At 36.0% G+C, this 19,356-nt stretch overlaps 1 protein-coding gene across 3 annotated transcripts; it reads right to left on the bottom strand.

Annotated features, from left to right (window-relative positions):
- Positions 1–11,965: 11,965 nt before the first annotated feature.
- LOC118813681 (tumor necrosis factor receptor superfamily member 14-like) lies at positions 11,966–16,259 on the bottom strand. Of its 3 annotated transcripts, none has more exons than XM_036579140.1 (7): positions 16,161–16,259; positions 14,251–14,412; positions 13,825–13,950; positions 13,540–13,695; positions 13,322–13,409; positions 12,807–12,978; positions 11,966–12,144 (listed from the first exon to the last, which is right to left on the bottom strand). In XM_036579140.1, exons 2-7 carry the CDS (start codon positions 14,378–14,380, stop codon positions 12,091–12,093), a joined length of 726 nt encoding a protein of 241 aa, XP_036435033.1. In that variant the 5' UTR covers positions 14,381–14,412; positions 16,161–16,259; the 3' UTR covers positions 11,966–12,090. The 3 variants fall into 3 exon arrangements, with proteins under 3 accessions (XP_036435033.1, XP_036435032.1, XP_036435031.1); XM_036579139.1 differs by lacking the exon at positions 11,966–12,144 and adding an exon at positions 15,642–15,679 and having other exon boundaries at positions 12,499–12,978; positions 16,161–16,252; XM_036579138.1 differs by lacking the exon at positions 11,966–12,144 and having other exon boundaries at positions 12,499–12,978.
- Positions 16,260–19,356: the final 3,097 nt, after the last annotated feature.

Here is a 19,356-nt window from a genome sequence, read left to right as displayed (position 1 = left end):
AAAGTTCTGTTGGAAATTCTGTTTTCCCCTCCCCACTGATGTGAACTATCAGTGGTTCTTGCACTACAGGTTTTGTTATGTAAGGTTAGAGTCCTAAAGCAGAGGGAAGTTTTTTTTATAAAATTGCAAGTCATTCAAAACAACCAAAACAAATGCGTGTAAAAGTTGATGTTTCTTATATTTTAAACAGCTAAAACAGCCTGGGGTCAAACTAACCAAAAGAACACTGATGTATACAAAATATGTACAGGACATTGAAAACATATCCTCATGTTCATTTTATTTTTACCCATTTGTCCCCATTAAATTAGGAAAAGTCACTAAATATGAAGCAGAAAAATGTCAATAATAGAGATGTTAAAACACTGAATAGGGTCAAATGAACCCCAAAGATAATAGAACGGTTAAGAGTAAAAAGGCTTAGACATAAAACTGTTGTTCCAAAGTATTAATAGTAAAAAAGTTACAGGAAATAGTTTATTTTTACCTTCATCACACACAGTGCAGGGGAGGCACTCTGTCCAACCATTTGGAACATCAATGTAGGTGGACTGAGTGCATTGCCTACACATTCTGAAAGTTCTGGAATCTCCTGAGCAGTGTTTATATACACGGTGTCCTGAAACACAGCAGTCCACTCTCAAGCTTACAACATGTACAGTTCTCCACTAAGTCGGTGTCTCCACCATTCTTGATAAATACATTGCAACGTACATAAATGTGAATATTTTACGCTTATATGGTGTCACAGAACCACCACAATGTCCCCATATTGTTATTTACAGTGTCATGAAAATAGCATTATAAAAATGTATAAAAATTATACAACCCTGTTTCCCAAAAAATTGGGAAGCGGTGCAAAATGTCAATTAAAAACTAAATGCAATGATGTGCAAATGATTTAAAGCCTATATCTAATTGGAAATAGTACAAAGACAACATATCAAAGGTTACAATTGAGAAATTTTATTGTTTTTTGAAAAATATATGCTCATTTTGAACTTGGTCCAGCAACACGTTTCAAAAACTTTGGGATAGAGCAACAAAAGACTGGTAAAGTTGGGTGATAATAATAAAAAAACAGCTGGTGTTTAACTGGCAACAGGTCAGTAACATGACTGGGTAGAAAAAGAGCATAACAGAGAAGCTGAGTCTTTCAGAAGTAAAAATTGATGAAGGTTCACCACTCTGTGAAAGATTGTCTGGGCAAGCAGTGCAACAATTCAAGAATAACTACATAATATAATTTAAAAGACTCTGAAATCTTTGTTGAAATTTCTGTTTGCAAGCGACAAGGCCGAAAACCAATATTGGCTTGCCATGATCTTCGGGCCCTCAGGTGGCACTGCACTACAAAACAAATACATATCTGTAGTGAAAATCACTGCATGGGCTCAGAAACACTTCTGAAAACCACTGTCTGTGAACACAGTTCATCGCTGCATCCACAAATGCCAGTTAAATCTCTACCATGCAAAGAAGATACCATATATAAACAGGACCCAGAAGCACTGCTGCCTTCTCTGGGCCTGAGCTCATTGAAGATAGAATGAGGCAAAGTAAAAAAGTCTTAAGTACTCTGACAAATCAAAATTTGAAATTATTTTTGAAAATCATAGACACTGCATCTTCCCGGCTAAAGACCACCTGATGTGTTATCAGCACACAGTTCAAAATCCAGCATCCGTGATCGTATGAGGGTGCATTAGTGCACATGGCATTGGTGACTTGCAGATCTGTGAAGGCACCATTAATGATGAACAATATATACTAGTTTTGGCAACATTTGCCGCCAACTAGACGATGTGTATTTCAGGGAAGGCCTTATTTCAGCCAGACAATGGCAAACCACATTCTGCACATATTACAACAGCAAGACTCTGTAGTACAAGAGTCTGGGTGCTAAACTGGCCTGGCTGCAATCCAGACCTGTCACCCACTAAAACACTTAGCACCTTATGAAATGAAAATATGACAAAGGAGACCTCAAACTATTGAGCAGCTGAAATCCTGTATCAAGCAAGAACAGGAAAACGTTTCACCTCCAAAACAACAGCAATCAGTCTCCTCAGTTCCCAAATGCTTACAGAGTGTTGTTAAGAGAAGTGGTGATGAAGCACAGTTGTACATGCCCCTCTCCCAATGTTTTTGAAATATGTTGCTGGCATCAAATTCAAAATGGGCATATATTTTTCAAAAAACAATTGGAATGTTGTCTTTGTACTGTTTTCAATTAAATATAGAGTTTAAATGATTTGTACATCATTGTATTCTGATTTTATTTACATTTTGCACAGCATCCCAACTTTTTTGGAAATGAGGTTGTAAGAATATATAAAAATTATAAGAATGTGATGTCTTACCTGCAGAACACATTGGGCAGCACACTCCACTAATTTCATACTCAACACTACTACATGCTCTGCAGACCATTATGGCAGTCAGTTTTAATAATGCTAACCATGTGATGAAGGAATCATATAAGAGCATGGCAGTCCCCATTCGCAGAAGGGAAAACTGGTTTTCCAAATTACACTTAAAGAGACAAAAAGAAAATGTGATGTGAGGCAAAGAAAAGCAGCTTTTCAAATGAAATTAATTTCATAGCACGTATCTGTGAACACAATAAATATAAAAGCAATGTTGTCAGCAAGATTTTCAGAAAGTTGATAAGCTTATGTATCCTCAGAGTCCAGCTTCACTCAAAAAAATGAAATTGCTGTTGGTTTTAATCAGTGTCACTGTTATTATTATTATTATTATTATTATTATTGTTGTTGTTGTTGTTATTTTAATTATCAAACCTGGGCCAGGATTTGTTGGCCGCACCACCACCCCCACTCTCTCACCCCACCCCCGCCATAAAAAATATTATATATATTATTAACAAATCCCTATTACATAATATTACATATTTTGTGTCTCAGTGATATCTGTCATTGATATTACTTAACAAATGCGTGTAAGTCAGTGAAACTAAGTTTTGTTGTATAGTTTTTAAAAAATTAAGCTGTCATATTTACTTCATAGGTGTTTGTTTGGTCAGTGTTATCTTGTAAGACTCAATATCTTTCCCATTGGCTCCTTGCATCCTATATTTGCATATTGTCTTACTTGTTTTATACACCCTCTTAATGTTGTCTTTCCGTTTGGCCTACCTTCTATTGTGTGTGCATTTTGCATTGATTACTGCCTAGCTGCATTAATGTTGGCTGTAATAACAAGATGCCAGGTAACCTACTGCTAAGCATTATTGTACAACAGCTGAGTAGTTCTAATTCATTAACCTATTATAAACCTATTAACTTCGTTCCTTTTCTACTTTAATTAGTAAAACATAACTACATTGTATTGAGTACATATTACGCAATTACGCATCTAAAAAAAGTTTCTTAATACAATTGCATGGAACCACTTGGCATAACATTAAGTAAATACAACATTTCATTTTTTGAGTGTTTTGCACATTTTCAGCACAACTACAGTTAAGAATGTGATGCCATTTATTCCTACAAAGTGTATGTGTATCTGTAATTTACTACATTTGTAATACTATCATAGCATTGTATTATACAGTTCCGGCTCTAAATAATAAGCAACTTACGCAGCTGAAAAACCAGTGGGGCCACTAACAACTTCTGGGTTATTACTGTGCCATTATGTTGCCTATGATGCTCGACGTCTGCATCTGGAGATGAAAAACAGAAAAGAAATAAGAGAAAATGAGGAGTAAAACCACGAAGATAAAGGTATGTGTTTTGTGGCATTAATGTTTTTTTTTTTTATTATTATTTCTTTTGGCCCGTTGGACAACAAGAAATAGTTGATTTGGTATGGAATTCTCTTTAGATCAAAATAAATCCGTTGAAATGTGTTTTCATTCTGTTGTTCATCCTGATGACTCATGACTGAATCAACTTGAAGCACATTAGCAAGTTTGCAGACGACACAACAGTGGAGGGCCTCATCAGCAACGATGACGACTCAGAAGTTGTTGTCTGATGTGACAATAACAACCTCTCACTGAATGTCAACAAAACAAAATTATTGTTGACTTCAAGAGGGAGCACATGGTACATACTCCACTTACAATCCATGGTAACGCTGTGGAACAAGTTTTTGAGAGTGCACATCACAGACGACCTGACATGGACTACACACACCACCATCAGACTACTCAACTCCCTCTAACGATACACAACATGCTAACCTGTCAGGAGTGTTGGACTCCTGAACATACACACAGGCTGTCTGAATACATTTATTGAAACACTTAGCTTCTTTCTTAAAAATGCAGCTGTTTTGTGTGCAATAATTTCAATGTTCTCATCACTTGAGCACTTTATTACTATTCAACATTGTCAAGTTTACACACTGTACAATAATACCATCACTGAGAACAATATGCAAATCTTTTTATATTTTATATTGTATAGTCTAAATGACAAAGTTCACTTTTTTTGTCCATTTTATAAAATCCAGAACATTTCTAAATAAGGTATGTACTACAGAACTTCACCTTACAAAATGACAAAATATTTGGGGGCTCTCTGAAAAAACATTACCTGTAAGTTTGTGAAACTCTTTACTAGACCATCCACTTCAATTCAACAACCCACAATGACACCAGAGAACTGTAGCCTCAGTAGTGATTGGATCAGACTATAGATTGTTATCAACATGGAGACTAGCAACAAGTTGGTAAAAGAATAAGATAAAATATTTGATTCTAAAGCCACCATAAAAACAAATAATTTTGTAATCATAGTTCATGCTGGACATGATAGAAGAGAGATGCTGCACAAATTTGGCTCAGTATTTTTCAGGGAACTTCGCCAAACTGAGCCAGACATTTTCCACTGCTGTCAGGTGAGAACTTTTACTGGTGGTTAAAGCGCACAGAGCAGAGCAACATCAGACCACCATAACAGCATAACAACCACCTTGTTGGTACATCACTAAATCGCTTGTGATATAGAAACTAAAACACCAGCCTATCTAAATATATCATTACACAAACTATCTCTGTCAAAGCACTGGTGCCTGACAGCACAGCTGTGCACAGCTGTAACTCCCTCAACACTTTTTAGTTCTGCGATGCGAATCACTTCACTCATGAAAGTGTGGCGCTAAAATGCAGCACGTTAGTTCTGAATAACAACAGTGCATGCAGAGCTGAAGACTAGTGTAAAAGTCTCTATAACCCATAATAAACTCTCCCCAAACTGATTTCAGCGAGTGGTTTGATTAGTGGTCAGTGACTGTTAAACACCCTCCTCCATGTAAAAAACAAACCGGCGCCGCCCTCGACCCGCACTGAGAGCGAGGAACAACGGCTTCATTTCACACCCTTCGCTGTGTTCAAGTAGTTTAAAGAAACGTCTTTTTTAATCTGCTTGCCTCCATTTTGCCTGACCTGGGTGACCATAAGGATCTATATGCTTGTGAGCTCTGCCAGAATATTTAGTGAGAGTAGAGCTACAGATCAGGAAAGGAGGTTTCAGATGCAGATTCTCTATCGGATAAATTACCACAGTTTCCGCAGAAATATGAGGGGTTTTCGGTTATGAGTACCGGCAGGATGTGCGCCTGGTTTAGGTCCGACCAACATAGTAAAAACCACAACTTTGTTTAAATGCTATTTCGGGTATCAAACCAAAAGTGAAACCAAAGCAAACAGAACATTAATTCTAACGCTACTGAATCAGCAGGGAAGGGTCGCCTACAGTTAAATACAAATGGTAATAGACATTTACATCTACATTAATAGACCATCACAGCAAATTCACCGAACTGATGCTTTTATAAATCCAACCAATCAAACATTTAAAAAGAGGCTCTGCAGACACGCTTAACAGACTGTAAAGTTCTTTCAGCTGAGCGGTCAGTTCGTAATGCATATTAACATTTCAAGCAGTGGTTTCACTTCACTTAAAGGGTTCGAGTGATTTTTATGCTAAATGCTAAAGTGGAACAGCTCAGTGGAGCAGAGAATAAGAACAGACACACTTACTGCAGCCCGAGATCACAGAAGCCGAAAGAGAAATGAAGCAGCGCTTCCCTTTTATTCACCAAGTAAAAAGATGAGGAAATTTGCCTTGTGCAGGTTTTAATAGTAATTCTAAATAAGCCAATACAAGTGAGAAATCTATAAAATATTCTAGCCTTAAATATTTGGAATAACCATTCAGAACTTTGGAGTCGCTCTTTTCAACAATATAAAACCATTTTTTGCAGATTAATGTTCAAAATGTTCAAAATTCTATTATGATGCTACAACTTAATTCAACTCATTTGGAGGAAAGTAAAAGAAGAAACCACAGATGTGTCCAGACTGATGAATAGAGCTGTAGACGATTCCACAATGTTTTAGGAAGCTGCTTAACATTGAGAATGAAGTAATACTAAAATGAACCCCTGGAATGTCTCATATTTGAGGCAGATGACTGATGAGTACATTGAAAAAAGTGGTTGAAATAGCATGATTGAAATGTACACATCAATGAAATGTTACATCAGCTTAAGTTAATTAAAGAATCACACATAGTAGTTACAGTGATGTAACATATTTCATTCATGTAGGGCTAATGTACACATTTGAAACAAATGTGTGCACGTGTACAAATCTAAAGCAACATTTGAGCTATTTTTCAGCATATAAATCAATAATTCAAGCATAATATTTATTATTCAATAATTTCTTATTGCCCTATAAACATCTTAAAATACTTCTGGTGTCTAATTTCGCTCTACGCTGTAAGTTATTTATTGAAGTCTAGACTATTTTTTGATAGTCTACTGATCAAAATAGGTATTCTTTTTTATTCAACAAAAACTTGTATAGTGTAGATTGAAATATTAAACTAGCACCAAAATGTAAACTGATCACCAGTTGAGGTGGGCAGCATAGAAAACTAATGCTTGTCTATGTATTGTTCTAATGTTTTCACACCTATTGTTTGTCAGGTGAGATTTGTGAAGCAAAATATGATGTGAAATCACATCCAGTTTTTTATTCAGAAGCACTGGAGAGTTATGTGCAGTAAGTGAGAAGATGACTGTATAAGGTAGCAATGAGGAGAGGATAAACAGGGTGGATGGTTGTTTGTAGCTACAACAAAACAGAAAAATAGAAATACATAATTACACAGTGGCCTTCATAACAAAACACTACTCAGCATTAACAAGATAAATAACAAAACAACAGAAAACAACACTTACTTAATGCAGCCAAGTCACGAACAACTTCCATACATAAATGGGAATAAGAGGAAATGAAAACCTCCTTTGCTTTTCAACCTAAGCTTTGCCAACTTCCTGTTTTACTGTTACTGCTGAGGTAAACTAAACCAGTTGTTGTCTGGAAACCTACATCATCTTATGACACAAGCTGCTTCACTGCACTCTGGCAGAGATTATACCAGTCTCTGCAACTGTACTGGAGGAATGGAACACATTCTTCCAAAAGATAATCCTATCCTATTGTTTTGATGATAGATGTTCAAATGAGTCATGACTGTGAAGGCTGTACCATATGATTTACATCATTTTCATACTCATCAAATCATTTGTGATCCTGTGGACAGGGGCATTGTCATCCTGTAAGAGACCACTCCTATCAGGATAGAAATGTACCTAGTTCTGCAATACAGGCATATTCTGACACCACAATACTAACTAGTTACGGAAAGGATGACAGCTTACCTTATAGTTCATATTTTGGCGTAGAAGAAGTATATGTGGGAAACATAGAGCTTCAAAAGAATGCACTTTTATCGAAACATGGCAGTACGGAGGACCTTTCACTCAGCGCTCATGAATGGCCGTGAAGCAGGGTAGGACACCTCCAGCCACACATACCCAGGCAAGAGGCTTATGAGACACTAAGTATATTGTATTATTTCTGTTTATTGATCTAAGAAACTGGCATTGAACAGTATATGGAGACACTCAAAGAAGCGTTTACCCAACAGAGTTCAGTCCCTGATTGGCATCTGGCAGCAGCACGTACCTTTTGCCACTTTCTGCTGTCAGATGCCAGATCAGGGACAGAACCCTCTCTCCCTTGAAAGTTATTGCTTTGTCATACCCTTTTCCTACCTTTTTTCCTACCTTTCCCAATATTGGTGTGTTTAGTGTTTTTAATGAATTCATGAATTTTAGTATTTTTTTTATTACATTTGAGTGTCCCATGTTGCTTTCTGAATCAATGCCCTGGGTAATATATAACCATTCTGTGCACCTGGCTATTTGTAGTTAGTGTTTCCCTTCATTACTTTAGGTTAACTTTTACATCTGAACTGTTATTGCTCCAGCCATGTACAGCTGACAGAGAGCTTTTAAACCATGGAGGCTTTATAACTTTAAGTAGCTGTAGAAAGTTAGTTAATCTACCTCTTAAACAGGCAGAAGTGTAAAATAACAAATACAAAAGACATTTTTTAAACAAAAGCTCAATAACTTATTTACTGTAGGGCCCAAAATTGTAAAACCATTAAACTCTGTTCTATAATTACAACTTACCACAGCAAGCCAAGTTTAAATTGTGGTGTTAATATTTTATATACAAAAAATCAATAGCTTCTTTACTTTAGGGCCCAAAATTGTAAAACCAAATGCATTTGACTGCCCTGTTCTCACAGCTTTCCACAGTAAGCTGAATTTATGAATTAATATTTTATATACAAAAGAAGTCAGTAACTTTCGCTGTAGGCCATACAGTAAATATCTTAGTTATCCAGTTTTTGATGCTGAAAACATTAATTAAAATGAAATACTAGAGTTTAAATTTGCTTGCTGTAGAAAGTTGTAATGATAGAACAGCGTTTCATGTATTTGGTTTTACAGTCTTAGGCCTTACAGAAAAGAAGGTATTGAATTGTTTTATATGTGAAATATTAATTATAATTCAACACAACATGCAGTTTAAATTCTGCTTGCTGTAGTATCAATAGTAGGATGGTCTTTAATGCTTTTGATTTCATATTTGTAGGCCTTATAGTAAAAAAGCTCATTTTTTAAATATTTTAAACATTGATTAAATTAAACAACAGTTTATTAAAATTTGATTTGATGTATTAAGTTGTAATGACAGGACAGTCCTTAATGCCTTTGTTTACAATTTTGGGTCCTAAAGAAGTTATTAATTTTTTGTATATAGAATATTAAATAAGTTTGGAGAACTATTCATGCTTAGGATGTTAAAACCATAGCCTATTAAAGCTTAATTAAAAAGGATAAAGAATTAATTTCCTTTTACTGTGCAGACAAACATATAGCTATGTTAGCTAGCTAGTTAGCTAAATTTAGCTTCATGTTGACTAAGCTCTTCATATAGGAAAAGGAAAATATGTTGTTTTTTCAGTATATTTTGCTCACAGATTCCTGGCTATGGATATGCTTTAAAATGATTGTTTCTGTAGGGCTGTTCTTACACTTTCCTCTTGAAACTACATAACGTTTATCAGAACTATAGAGGAAAAAAGCTGATAGAATGCACCAGTTCTACCATAAAAAAGCACCTTAGTATGCCCTTGTCTGTTTTAGTGATCTAGAACATTTAATTCGATGGAAAAAAAAGAGTTATAATAGAGCCACTAGATGTCTGCCAGACCTTAACAAGTTCAGAAAATTAAGTTTTAATATCTGCAAATATATGTTAAACATTGTATTGAGACATAATTACTCTGGGAGACAACCATGGGCAAGTAATCTCATGGGTTGGTTTGTTTATTTATGTATTTATGTTAGATCATGTACTGACGCATAGCTGATAATCCATTCTGCCTTAGTCCTTTCCATTTTCTGAGCAGCAGGAAAAAAATTGGGTTTCCCTCAAGGTAATGTTACAAAATTCACGAATATCATAGAAAGACCCAGAGCAGCCATTCTTAATCCTGCTCCTGGTGACCCACTGCAACTGCACAGTTTTAATACCTCTGATCCAGCTCTTGAAGGGCTTCATACTCAGTTTAGAGCTGGATCAGGTATATTAAGTCAAAGAATAACTGAAACCATGCAAAGCTGTGGGTTGCCAGGAACAGGGTTACAGTAGTACCACCCCATCTGTTTGACCCCCTGGTGGATGTAACTACAGGTAAGATTAACTACCATTAACATCAGCAAGGATGCGCAGCTCTGGTGGAGGACCTCTGTCTAGAACAGTTGTGTAATGGCCCTGTTTATGCACCCTGGTCCACCTCTTCTGTTAATTACCTGGTTCAGTAGGTGAGTTTGAGCAGAGAAATCACCAGGCTGTGCTGAACTGTGGCACTCCGGGGCCAGAACTGTCCTGAAATACACCATGCTGTGACTTCAGTTCAGGTAGAAGCACATTGACGTCCTGACATTAAAAATCAATGACTTGATTTGATGACTGTAAAACTTTTGCCATAGAATTATGTACCCTTTTGCTACTGTGACTGTTAAGGAGTTCTTTGTAGTCTCTGGAGTCGCACTTTATTGAATTAAATTGCCCCCTTGTGGTTGAATTCTGGTACAGCACGCTAATTTTTAGCCTTTAGCTCTCCGGTGATTTTTCTTACTTGGTCCCCTAAGAGGGAAAGGTTCACTCGAAGTTTTGTAGCCATGATGTGCAGTGACAAAATATAAGAAAATGAATTCCTATGTCATCATAGCCTACTTACTATTCTTAGTGTATTTGATTTTAAAAATGCAATAACACTGTAAATGATGTCACATAAAGTGATGATTACAATCATCAAAAACAATGATTAATAATGAGCATATATATAGCAAGATCTAAGAAGACATTTACTTACTGTCAGTTATAGGGCTCACAAAAGCAACAAGTGCAGTGCCTGTAAGAAGTGAAGTGCCTCAGTTTATAAAGTATAGCTGAACTCATTGTAGGTCACCGTATCTGATCCTCAAAGCTGTCCCGACTTGAGTGGAACAGTCACATTTAAAATCTTATCAGTAGCAAAATATCATGTTAATAATATTTTAAACCACCATCAATTTCTGTTCATATTAAAGAACAGGCAAGTAAGTAATAATAACACTGCAATTATAAAGATTTATAAAATGATTTTTATGCTTTCATAACTCTTTTGGGCTTTGATTTTAAAAATGCCCCCCCAGCTTCCAATTCCTTATTAAGCTGTACAATGGGGTGTACATCAGTGTTCTTTGCACCACCACTAGCTGATGCTTGAGCTTTCATGTAGTGGTCTTAGGCTTGTGTGCGGCTGCTCGGGCATGAAACCCATTTCATGAAGCTCCTGATGCACAGTTCTTGTGATGTTGCTGAGATGCAACAGACGTGATTTGTATGTGCTACACACTTTAACATTTAGCCATCCCACTCTGTGAGTTTGCACTAACAGTTGAGCGGGGCAGATCTAGCAGGGCAGAAATTTCATACACTGACTTATGGCAAAGTTGGAATCCTTTGACAGTGTTTAAAGTCACTGAGCTGTTCAGTACAACCGATTGTACTGCCAGTGTTTTTTCTGTGGAGACTGCACTTGATTTTGTACACCTGTTAGCAATGGGTGTGACTGAAACATCTGAACTCAAAATTTAGGAGGAGTGTCCACATACATTTGCTCAAATAGTGTGTTTATATAGAACAAGACCTTAGAAGATGTTCATTATTAGGCAAAGGCTTTAAGCTCATGTGCCTCATTTCACCTGAACTCCTTGTGGACCAGAGCACATCATATATATTGTTCCCATGTTCTTCTGATATTTTGTAGAATATGATTTATGTTTTATTATAGTGAAAACATTTGTTGAAGTATAGTCAATAGTATAAGTTTCTATTAGCATGTGTAGCTCATACTTACTGCTCCATATCAAGCAGGCCATCTCAGCATTTTGCTGTCTGAGATGATCAAACTGACCACTGGGTCTAGTGTTTAAAACTATTGTCCCTTGTGCCCCTCATGTCTCAGAAAGGATGACAGTGTACATTATGATTCAAATATTGCACATTTAGTTAGTGAATAAGCATGTACTTTTACTGGGCAGTACCTCCATGTTTTGCATAAATATACATTTTAATTTAGTAAAACAACATATGATGTAAACTTTCAAGTTACTGTGGTCACAATATAGGCTGGAGATTCATTTGAGTTCATCTTCTTCTGCCCAAATTATATTTGGTGGCCTATGAGGCTTCTGCAAAGAAAAAAATATTTTAGATTCTCTTAATCTCCCAAATGGGCAAAATGAGTGTAAACAGAACTCTGACTGCTAGAGTGTTGTCTTTAGGTGAGTGTCACATCTTGGTCTCTGTTTTAAAACACCACAAAGATACTGTGTTTGGCTACATGTGAATGAATAAAATGTACTTTACTTTTTTTCCTATGTTGATACTACTATTACTGCTACTACTACTACTACTACTACTACTACTAATAATAATAATAATAATAATAATGATAATGTCTCAATGTTTGATCATCCTCATATAGAGAAACAGAATTTTTAACTATTTCAAGAATTAAAAACATAAAAACACTAGACAAATAAGAAAAAAAAAGACTTCCTTACCTGCACATTGGACAGTCTTCCTGTTCATTTAATTTTTTTAATTTTGATGATCTGACAGAGTAATGTCCCAAAGTTTCTCTAGTTCCATTATGACAAACTATGGCTGATGTTGATACTACTATTACTACTACTACTACTACTAATAATAATAATAATATTAATAATAATATGTCTCAAATGTTTGATCATCCTCGGATAGAGAAACAGAATTTTTAACTATTTCAATAATTTAAAACATAAAAACACAACGCAAAGAAGAAAAAATGAAAAAAAAAACACTTCCTTACCTGCACATTGGATAGTCTTCTTGTTAATTTTAGAAAAGCAATAACTGCAACTGCTGCAGCCACAAATACGAGAACAAAACTAATGATTCCAACTATCAGAGTTTTACTTTCACATTCAGCATCAGAAGAATTTGTTCCTGCATTTATTTCTGTAAGTCCCAGATCTTCACATCTATCAGAGTGAAACACAATCAGTGATGAAGTAATATAAATCTTCTCTGTCTAGTTTAAAAGCTGTTGGAAGTCTTTGACATTCTTTAAGTTAATTGTTACTCTACTCTCCCTAAAAGTCAGAGGCTAAATGTCATTAAAGCTACAACGAAAACCAAATGACAGTTTCTTTTCACAAACTGTATCTCTGCACCATTTTCACCTTTAACTCATAATAGAAAACATATTTCATTGTTGGCATTTATTTATATTTTGTGTGATTTGTGATCTTACAGTTGATTTGTAGCAAGTTTTTCCCTACTGATCACAAAGATCATGTGGTCACATTCATCAAGTCAACTCACTTTGAATGTTGTTGGCAGAAGAGAAGAGAGCCGTTTGAGAAGGTTCCATCTGAACATTCAGCACATTCAGTATCTTTAAATGCTGTTCCTGCAAACATACAAGTTCTGCTCAGTCTCAGTGAATAAAGTAGCTGCTCCTGTGATCTAGGCATTTAAAAAGGAAAAGTGCACAAGGTGTTAGTGAGAACTTTCTGTGTATACTGATATATTACACCAACCCTTATGCTTTATATATTGTCCAGGGCTGCAGTTTGTGTGTTTCTGTGCTAGTATACAGCTGCCTCTGTGTTGATCAGTGCAGTAATATCCATCTAGTGGCTCACAGACTGTATCTGATGATCGAGTGCAGGGAGTCTTTACTCTTAAACCCTGACCTGCGAACAACAACACTTTTCATCTTAAACATATTACCATAAAGAATACTTTAAGAATGAGTGCTTTACATGCACACAGAACACATAATTCTACACAAAACATGAATTTCTTATAAAGAAAAGACTTACCAGGATCACACACTGCACAGCTAAAGCAGTCTATGAGTCCGTTTGGTGCGTCAATGAAAGTTGAATGATAGCATGGAACACAGGCAGTGCTGGTGTCCTCAGTGCAGTGCCTATAAACATGGTTCCCTAAAAAAACATACAGCCAATGATGAGCTGACAGAGTAATGTCCCAAAGTTTCTCTAGTTCTTTTATGACAAACTACAACTGATTTTTTTTTTCTAAATAGTGTTTTTTCCATTCATTGATTCTATTCATACACTTAATTCACACTCATTGTGATGCAAATGACTCACTACAAATATGAGACCCTCTTTGTGATGGAATGTCTTGGGTGAATTCACTCATCACTGGCTTTTTAACACTTTTACCATACCCTACCTTACCATAAAACAAGTCTGAATTAAGCCAAATCAGCTTTAACTTACCAGGTGCACACATGGGACAGCATTCTCCATCTATCTCATACTCAGCTCGGGCACACATGCAAAAACAGAGTTCAAAATTCAGGGAGAAAATAGCAGCGATAAAAAAAATGATCTCCACTCCACAGATCATTTTTAAAATGTTTGTATTTCATGGAGGAGAAGCTGAAAAGAAAGGGCAAATGTGTTAGAATGGCTGAAACCTCTTTCAAAAATGCATAACAAATAAACTTCAAAATAAAACTCCTGGATATGATTACAATCTTGGAAAGCCTTTACAACTGTTCATGGCTTCTTTATACTGTAGCAATTTTTAAGCTTTGATATGTTAGTGACCATTTCATGTTGGGGAGTAATTCCTCTGTGCAGATGAAGATCATTCATTTTGCCAGCTGTGAGTTGCTTCAGAAATATTTTAGTAAGGGGCTTTAATCACCATATTTGTGTATGTATTTGCATTGTTTACACATGGGATTTTTTTGTTTGTTTGTTTGTTTTTAGATTGATGTTTTCAAGTAAGTCTGATAGGCTCCAAAGAGTAGCATGAGAGAGACAGAGATAGACCTTAGCTTTAATGTGAGCTTTTAGCTTTAGTATTCGAATTGCAGTAATTTGAGTGTAGAATGACCTCAGTGATCATGAGTGCTGGCTGCAAACTCTTCCGTGTTTTGTAATCTGAAAGCTAATCTAAGTAAAAAGAGTTATATATGTAAAGTTGTCTTGGAAGTTTGGGGGCAACTGCACGCTTTCATATAGACAAGAATTTTATTCATCAGGGTGTGGGTGCCACAATCCCTGGTCTTAATATTTGTAACATGTTGGCTGCTGCCTGTTGCTTTGTGTCTGTGCAGGTCCCATGGTTGGTCACACGGGGGGTGCCCTCTTGCATTTAAGAGGTCGCCAAGCCACTACCAAGAGAAACTCTCTCTCCTCGGGCATGACCTAGAAGTGCACCTGTCCAGACCAGCCCAGCACTCTCTACTCCACTGTTTGATTGCTTCTCTTGGTAATTATTAGATTCTGTGAAACTCTGGGAATTCTTATTGCCTTTTCTCCTGGTTTTAAAGCAGAGAGATAGAATAGCTTTTTGTATTTTTGTTTCTTTTTGTTTTTAGGTTTAGTTAGTTTGAAACTATTGTATGTTTTGGTTGTTATTTTGGAGTGTGCTTGTCCCTGAAGCCATCCTCCCATCTAGCTTAGCCTTTTGTCATAAAAATCAACCTGTTTTCTGGTTTAAATGCTGTCCAGTGTTTGGTCTGGCCACAGGTCGGGCAGAGAGCTTACTCTCATTTTCCATTACAGCTTGGCCCTAGATCAGGTTGTAACAATTTGTTTATATTTACAAAATAATCAATCAAGTTGGTCAGCCAAAACATTTCACAAAATGTCCTAACCTTTTCAGAAATGGGGTTTGTACATAGTTGCGATGAACCTGAAAGTGATAGAAAGAACATTCTTGTGTTTTGTGAAATATTAGCAAAGAACAGCTATGAACTTATAGAACCCAGAAATGAAGGATCCCTGTGTAACCTTGCCTTTCTAACACTGCAGCAACACACACAAATACAGTTAGTCAAAACAATGAACACTCTATGATGATGAATAGTAACTTAGGAATGATTAGAAACCCTCTCATTACAAACATTCCAGACTGTTTTAGATTGAAGGTACAAAAACATTTGGAATTCCATCATCTTAAAAAAAAACATCTTAGAATTCCAGCCTGACCCTTTCTTCATTCTTTATCCCTCATTTGCGTTGTTTTTGAAGTGTGGGAACTTAAAATGAGCTCCTCAAAATATTACTTTATTCGAATTTTTTAACAGAAAACACAAATTCCTCTAGAAATATAAAGAGGATGTGTCCATTGTGTCAAAGCCCTCTTAGTTAATTGCAGGTTAGAAAGTTCTTACTTTGGAAGACTCTCCTGAAGAATCCAGTGAAGTGAATAAACTGTTGAAATGGTTTAGTTTAACTTCTGTTTTCCTAAAAGCTCCAAATGAACCATTTCCTATTTGATGATTAAGTGTCAGCAGTAGCGTAGTGCTGTCTACCTCTGTACTTTTTATTTTCTGTTCCTCATAGCAGTAGAAGGTCATGCATTTCTATAATCTACCTCAACTGTTTTCTTTATGGCCACAACAGTGGAGAGATACAAAATGCTGGGTGATCATTAAATGATTATTGTGTATGTTTAAACCTGCAATGGCAGAGAAGAAAAAATAGGCAGACTTTAATGCTCCTTTTCCCAGTGATGGTGGGGTTGATGTATTCTTCAGTAACACCTGGTCACATGGTGCTCTAAGCCTGATGGACAGGGTTGTGTTTCTTAGCTGCTGACAGAGGTTTGGCAGATCAAAACTGAAAGGGTAAGAATTTTTGGTGAAAAACTAGAAGGTTATGATTCCATGTCTGTACTTCCTCTCTCCAAACCCCCAGCGAGCTGTAGACTACATAAAGCAATTCATAAAACAATAAAGTATGCCTACAGTTAGAATTATAATAGTGCTATCATATTTAATACTTTGTGTATCAGTGTTAAAGCTGCTATCAACAGGAACATAATACTGCAGCGATGGCAGAAGAAGAAACACAGGGGTGGCTGTGATCCTGCTCTAAAAAGTACTTATTGAATACAGTAGCAGAAGGAGGACCACACAAAGAACTGAAACAATGGGAGAGGTCACCATTAGTTACATGCTTTACCTGTGACCAAACCCCAAAAAATCCCTACACAAGTTTCGCTTCTCAACACAAATCATCCCAAAGAACACTTACATATAACTTAACACAACAACAACCAACACTAGACAGCACAGCAAAGTCCCCTTGTGGGAGGGCGCGCACATAACATAAGCCTTAGTGTGGCTGTCTGCATAGCCTCGTCTCTCAGAGCCAGCACAGCCAGTAACGGTTCGCTACAATATACACAGTTGTCTACAACAGTTTGGGCACCCCAGCTTAAAAATGAAAACAATTACCATTTATTTGCCCAATTTAATATATTGGAAAAAATAAAATATGGCATCTGAAAAAGTTTGGGAACCCTTTCAGTTACTCCACTAGTGTTATTTTTTTGTCTCATTTATGTAATTTTGTTCATTAGGCATTACTCCAACTCAGATGTGAAGAATTCCGGAGCGTAACACCATGAGCCGTTACATCCCATTGTTCTGAAGTAAATGTGTCTGAAAATCAATGTGTAACATTATGAATTGTTACTACCAAAACACATATTTTCTGCTGTGTACTGTAAGTAAACTTTGTGTTTCAATGAAAAATATTATGATTATGTTTGTGTACAACTGTTCAAAGCTGTGTTTGCTAGTCATGTACTAGCCAGTGTTTTTAAGCTCTGCTCAAAATGAGCTACAATTATCAATATCAAAACAGTCACCACTAAGAATTTTTGTACATTTTTGGTAGTGTTATGCTTTTTGGTAGTGACAAAACAGAGTGTTGAATCATTTGTTTCAAGGTATAGTGTCACTCAAAGTAAAAGGAGTTTAGTCTAAAGTTCAGGTCGGTTAAAAGTCTGAAATATGTTCTGAACTCTGACTTTGAACTAATTTGGTAGAATGACTCATATATATCCATGATGTTTATGACATACGAGACTGAATCACTCATACTTGTCACGCTACCCAGTTCCTCTGAAGCCTGTAACCAACCTGTAAACTCCAACTCCCATGATTCATCTGGTTCTGACCTCATAGTCACAAGCCCAATACCTACCAATCACAAACAGTTGCGCAGATCCTCTTCCCCTGAGTTCTAACTGCCTCCACCTGTTCTTATTATCTCTGTTTGTATGTTTACCTGTTCAGTATGAGTTGCTTTTTATGAAGTATTGCAGACTTGATTTGCATAAAGGGCATTTTTCTCGTGTTATTTGACCCTTTTTGTCCCTCGTTTGCTTGTCTGGATTCTCCCTTGGACTTTGGTATTGTATTGTTTGTTATTATAACCTATAAAACACAGAAGCTTTCATCCTAAGGATATAACTGCATGGTAATCACATATTTAGTTTTACATTGAAAACAATGTAAACTGGCTAATTCTTAAATTATAAGAGTGATGTCTGGATGTCTGGAAGTCTTCCACAGAGTTTAAGAGGTTAAATGTTTATTGCATTGACATTATTATACTTAGTGATGGAAATAAATGTTTTGAATTGCGTCATCTGTAAACATTTATGTTGCCTCCCTAATCATTTGTGCAAGTACACCCTGCTAATTTCTGCATGTTTACAGTGTAGATGAAACTATTTATTCACTACAGATTTGTGTGTTTAACATGTTGATTATTTTCCTTTGTCCTTTTATTTGCATAAAAATACAGGTGGTTAATGTGTCTCTCTGAAGATAAAAGTCTTTTTTTTTAAAGCAAGGTCCACTGAGGTGCATAATTTAAAATTGAGCCATATTGGCAGTGAAATGGGGACAAAAAACCTGCAGTCAAAGGAAGGAAGCTCAAATGTAAAGCTTTCCATTATTGTAAAGTCTGTTATATCAGTATATTGTTTATTTGCTGTCCAGATTTAGGTTAAAAACACAAAAGGAAGCACTGAAGCTTTATTTAAACCTGTGAAAATGGTGTCCAGCTTCAAGCACAAGATGTTATCCACTGAAGAACCATCACGCACAGTGTAGGTAATGACACTGTTACAACACCATTAAAAGAAAATGACACAATAACATAAAAACATTCAGGTTAAAGTTTTTATTTTATTTTCTTCTTAAAAACAATATCCGTAATATCAACCCTATTATTACTAACGCATATAAAGAAAAGGTGACTAAGCGGAGAAAATGAGAACATTTATCTGTACATTCAGAATCTGACGACTTTGTTCCTGCAGATTCACACTTGTGAAAAGAATAAATTGTATTTAGATCTATAAGAACAAGCATATTGCAAGCAAAAAACTGTAACTTTTAATCAACATTTTTAAGTTAACCACTAGAGTAGTTAATTTTTTAAGCTCATTAAACTTCTAATATTAAGTTAACAGAATAATTTGTATCAAAATATGTTAACTTATTATTTCAGTTATTAAAACCTTTATGTTAACCATATTACCGACTTTTTAAATGCATTATTTTATAG

The sequence above is a fragment of the Colossoma macropomum genome, unplaced genomic scaffold, assembly GCF_904425465.1.
Source record: "Colossoma macropomum unplaced genomic scaffold, Colossoma_macropomum, whole genome shotgun sequence".
Taxonomy (NCBI): domain Eukaryota; kingdom Metazoa; phylum Chordata; class Actinopteri; order Characiformes; family Serrasalmidae; genus Colossoma; species Colossoma macropomum.
The sequence above is the reverse complement of the archived record's forward strand: the minus strand, read 5'-3'. Positions and strand labels throughout refer to the sequence as shown.

Excerpts from the sequence above, each read along its gene's own strand:
- LOC118813681 (XM_036579138.1), bottom strand. The coding sequence starts at position 14,380 with ATGATCTGTGGAGTGGAGATCATTTTTTTTATCGCTGCTATTTTCTCC. Across the intron at positions 13,696-13,824 it reads CTGTGCAGTGTGTGATCCTG|GTCAGGGTTTAAGAGTAAAG; the intron begins GTAAGTCTTTTC and ends TGTTGTTCGCAG. Across the intron at positions 13,410-13,539 it reads ACAATATATAAAGCATAAGG|GAACAGCATTTAAAGATACT; the intron begins GTTGGTGTAATA and ends GTATGTTTGCAG.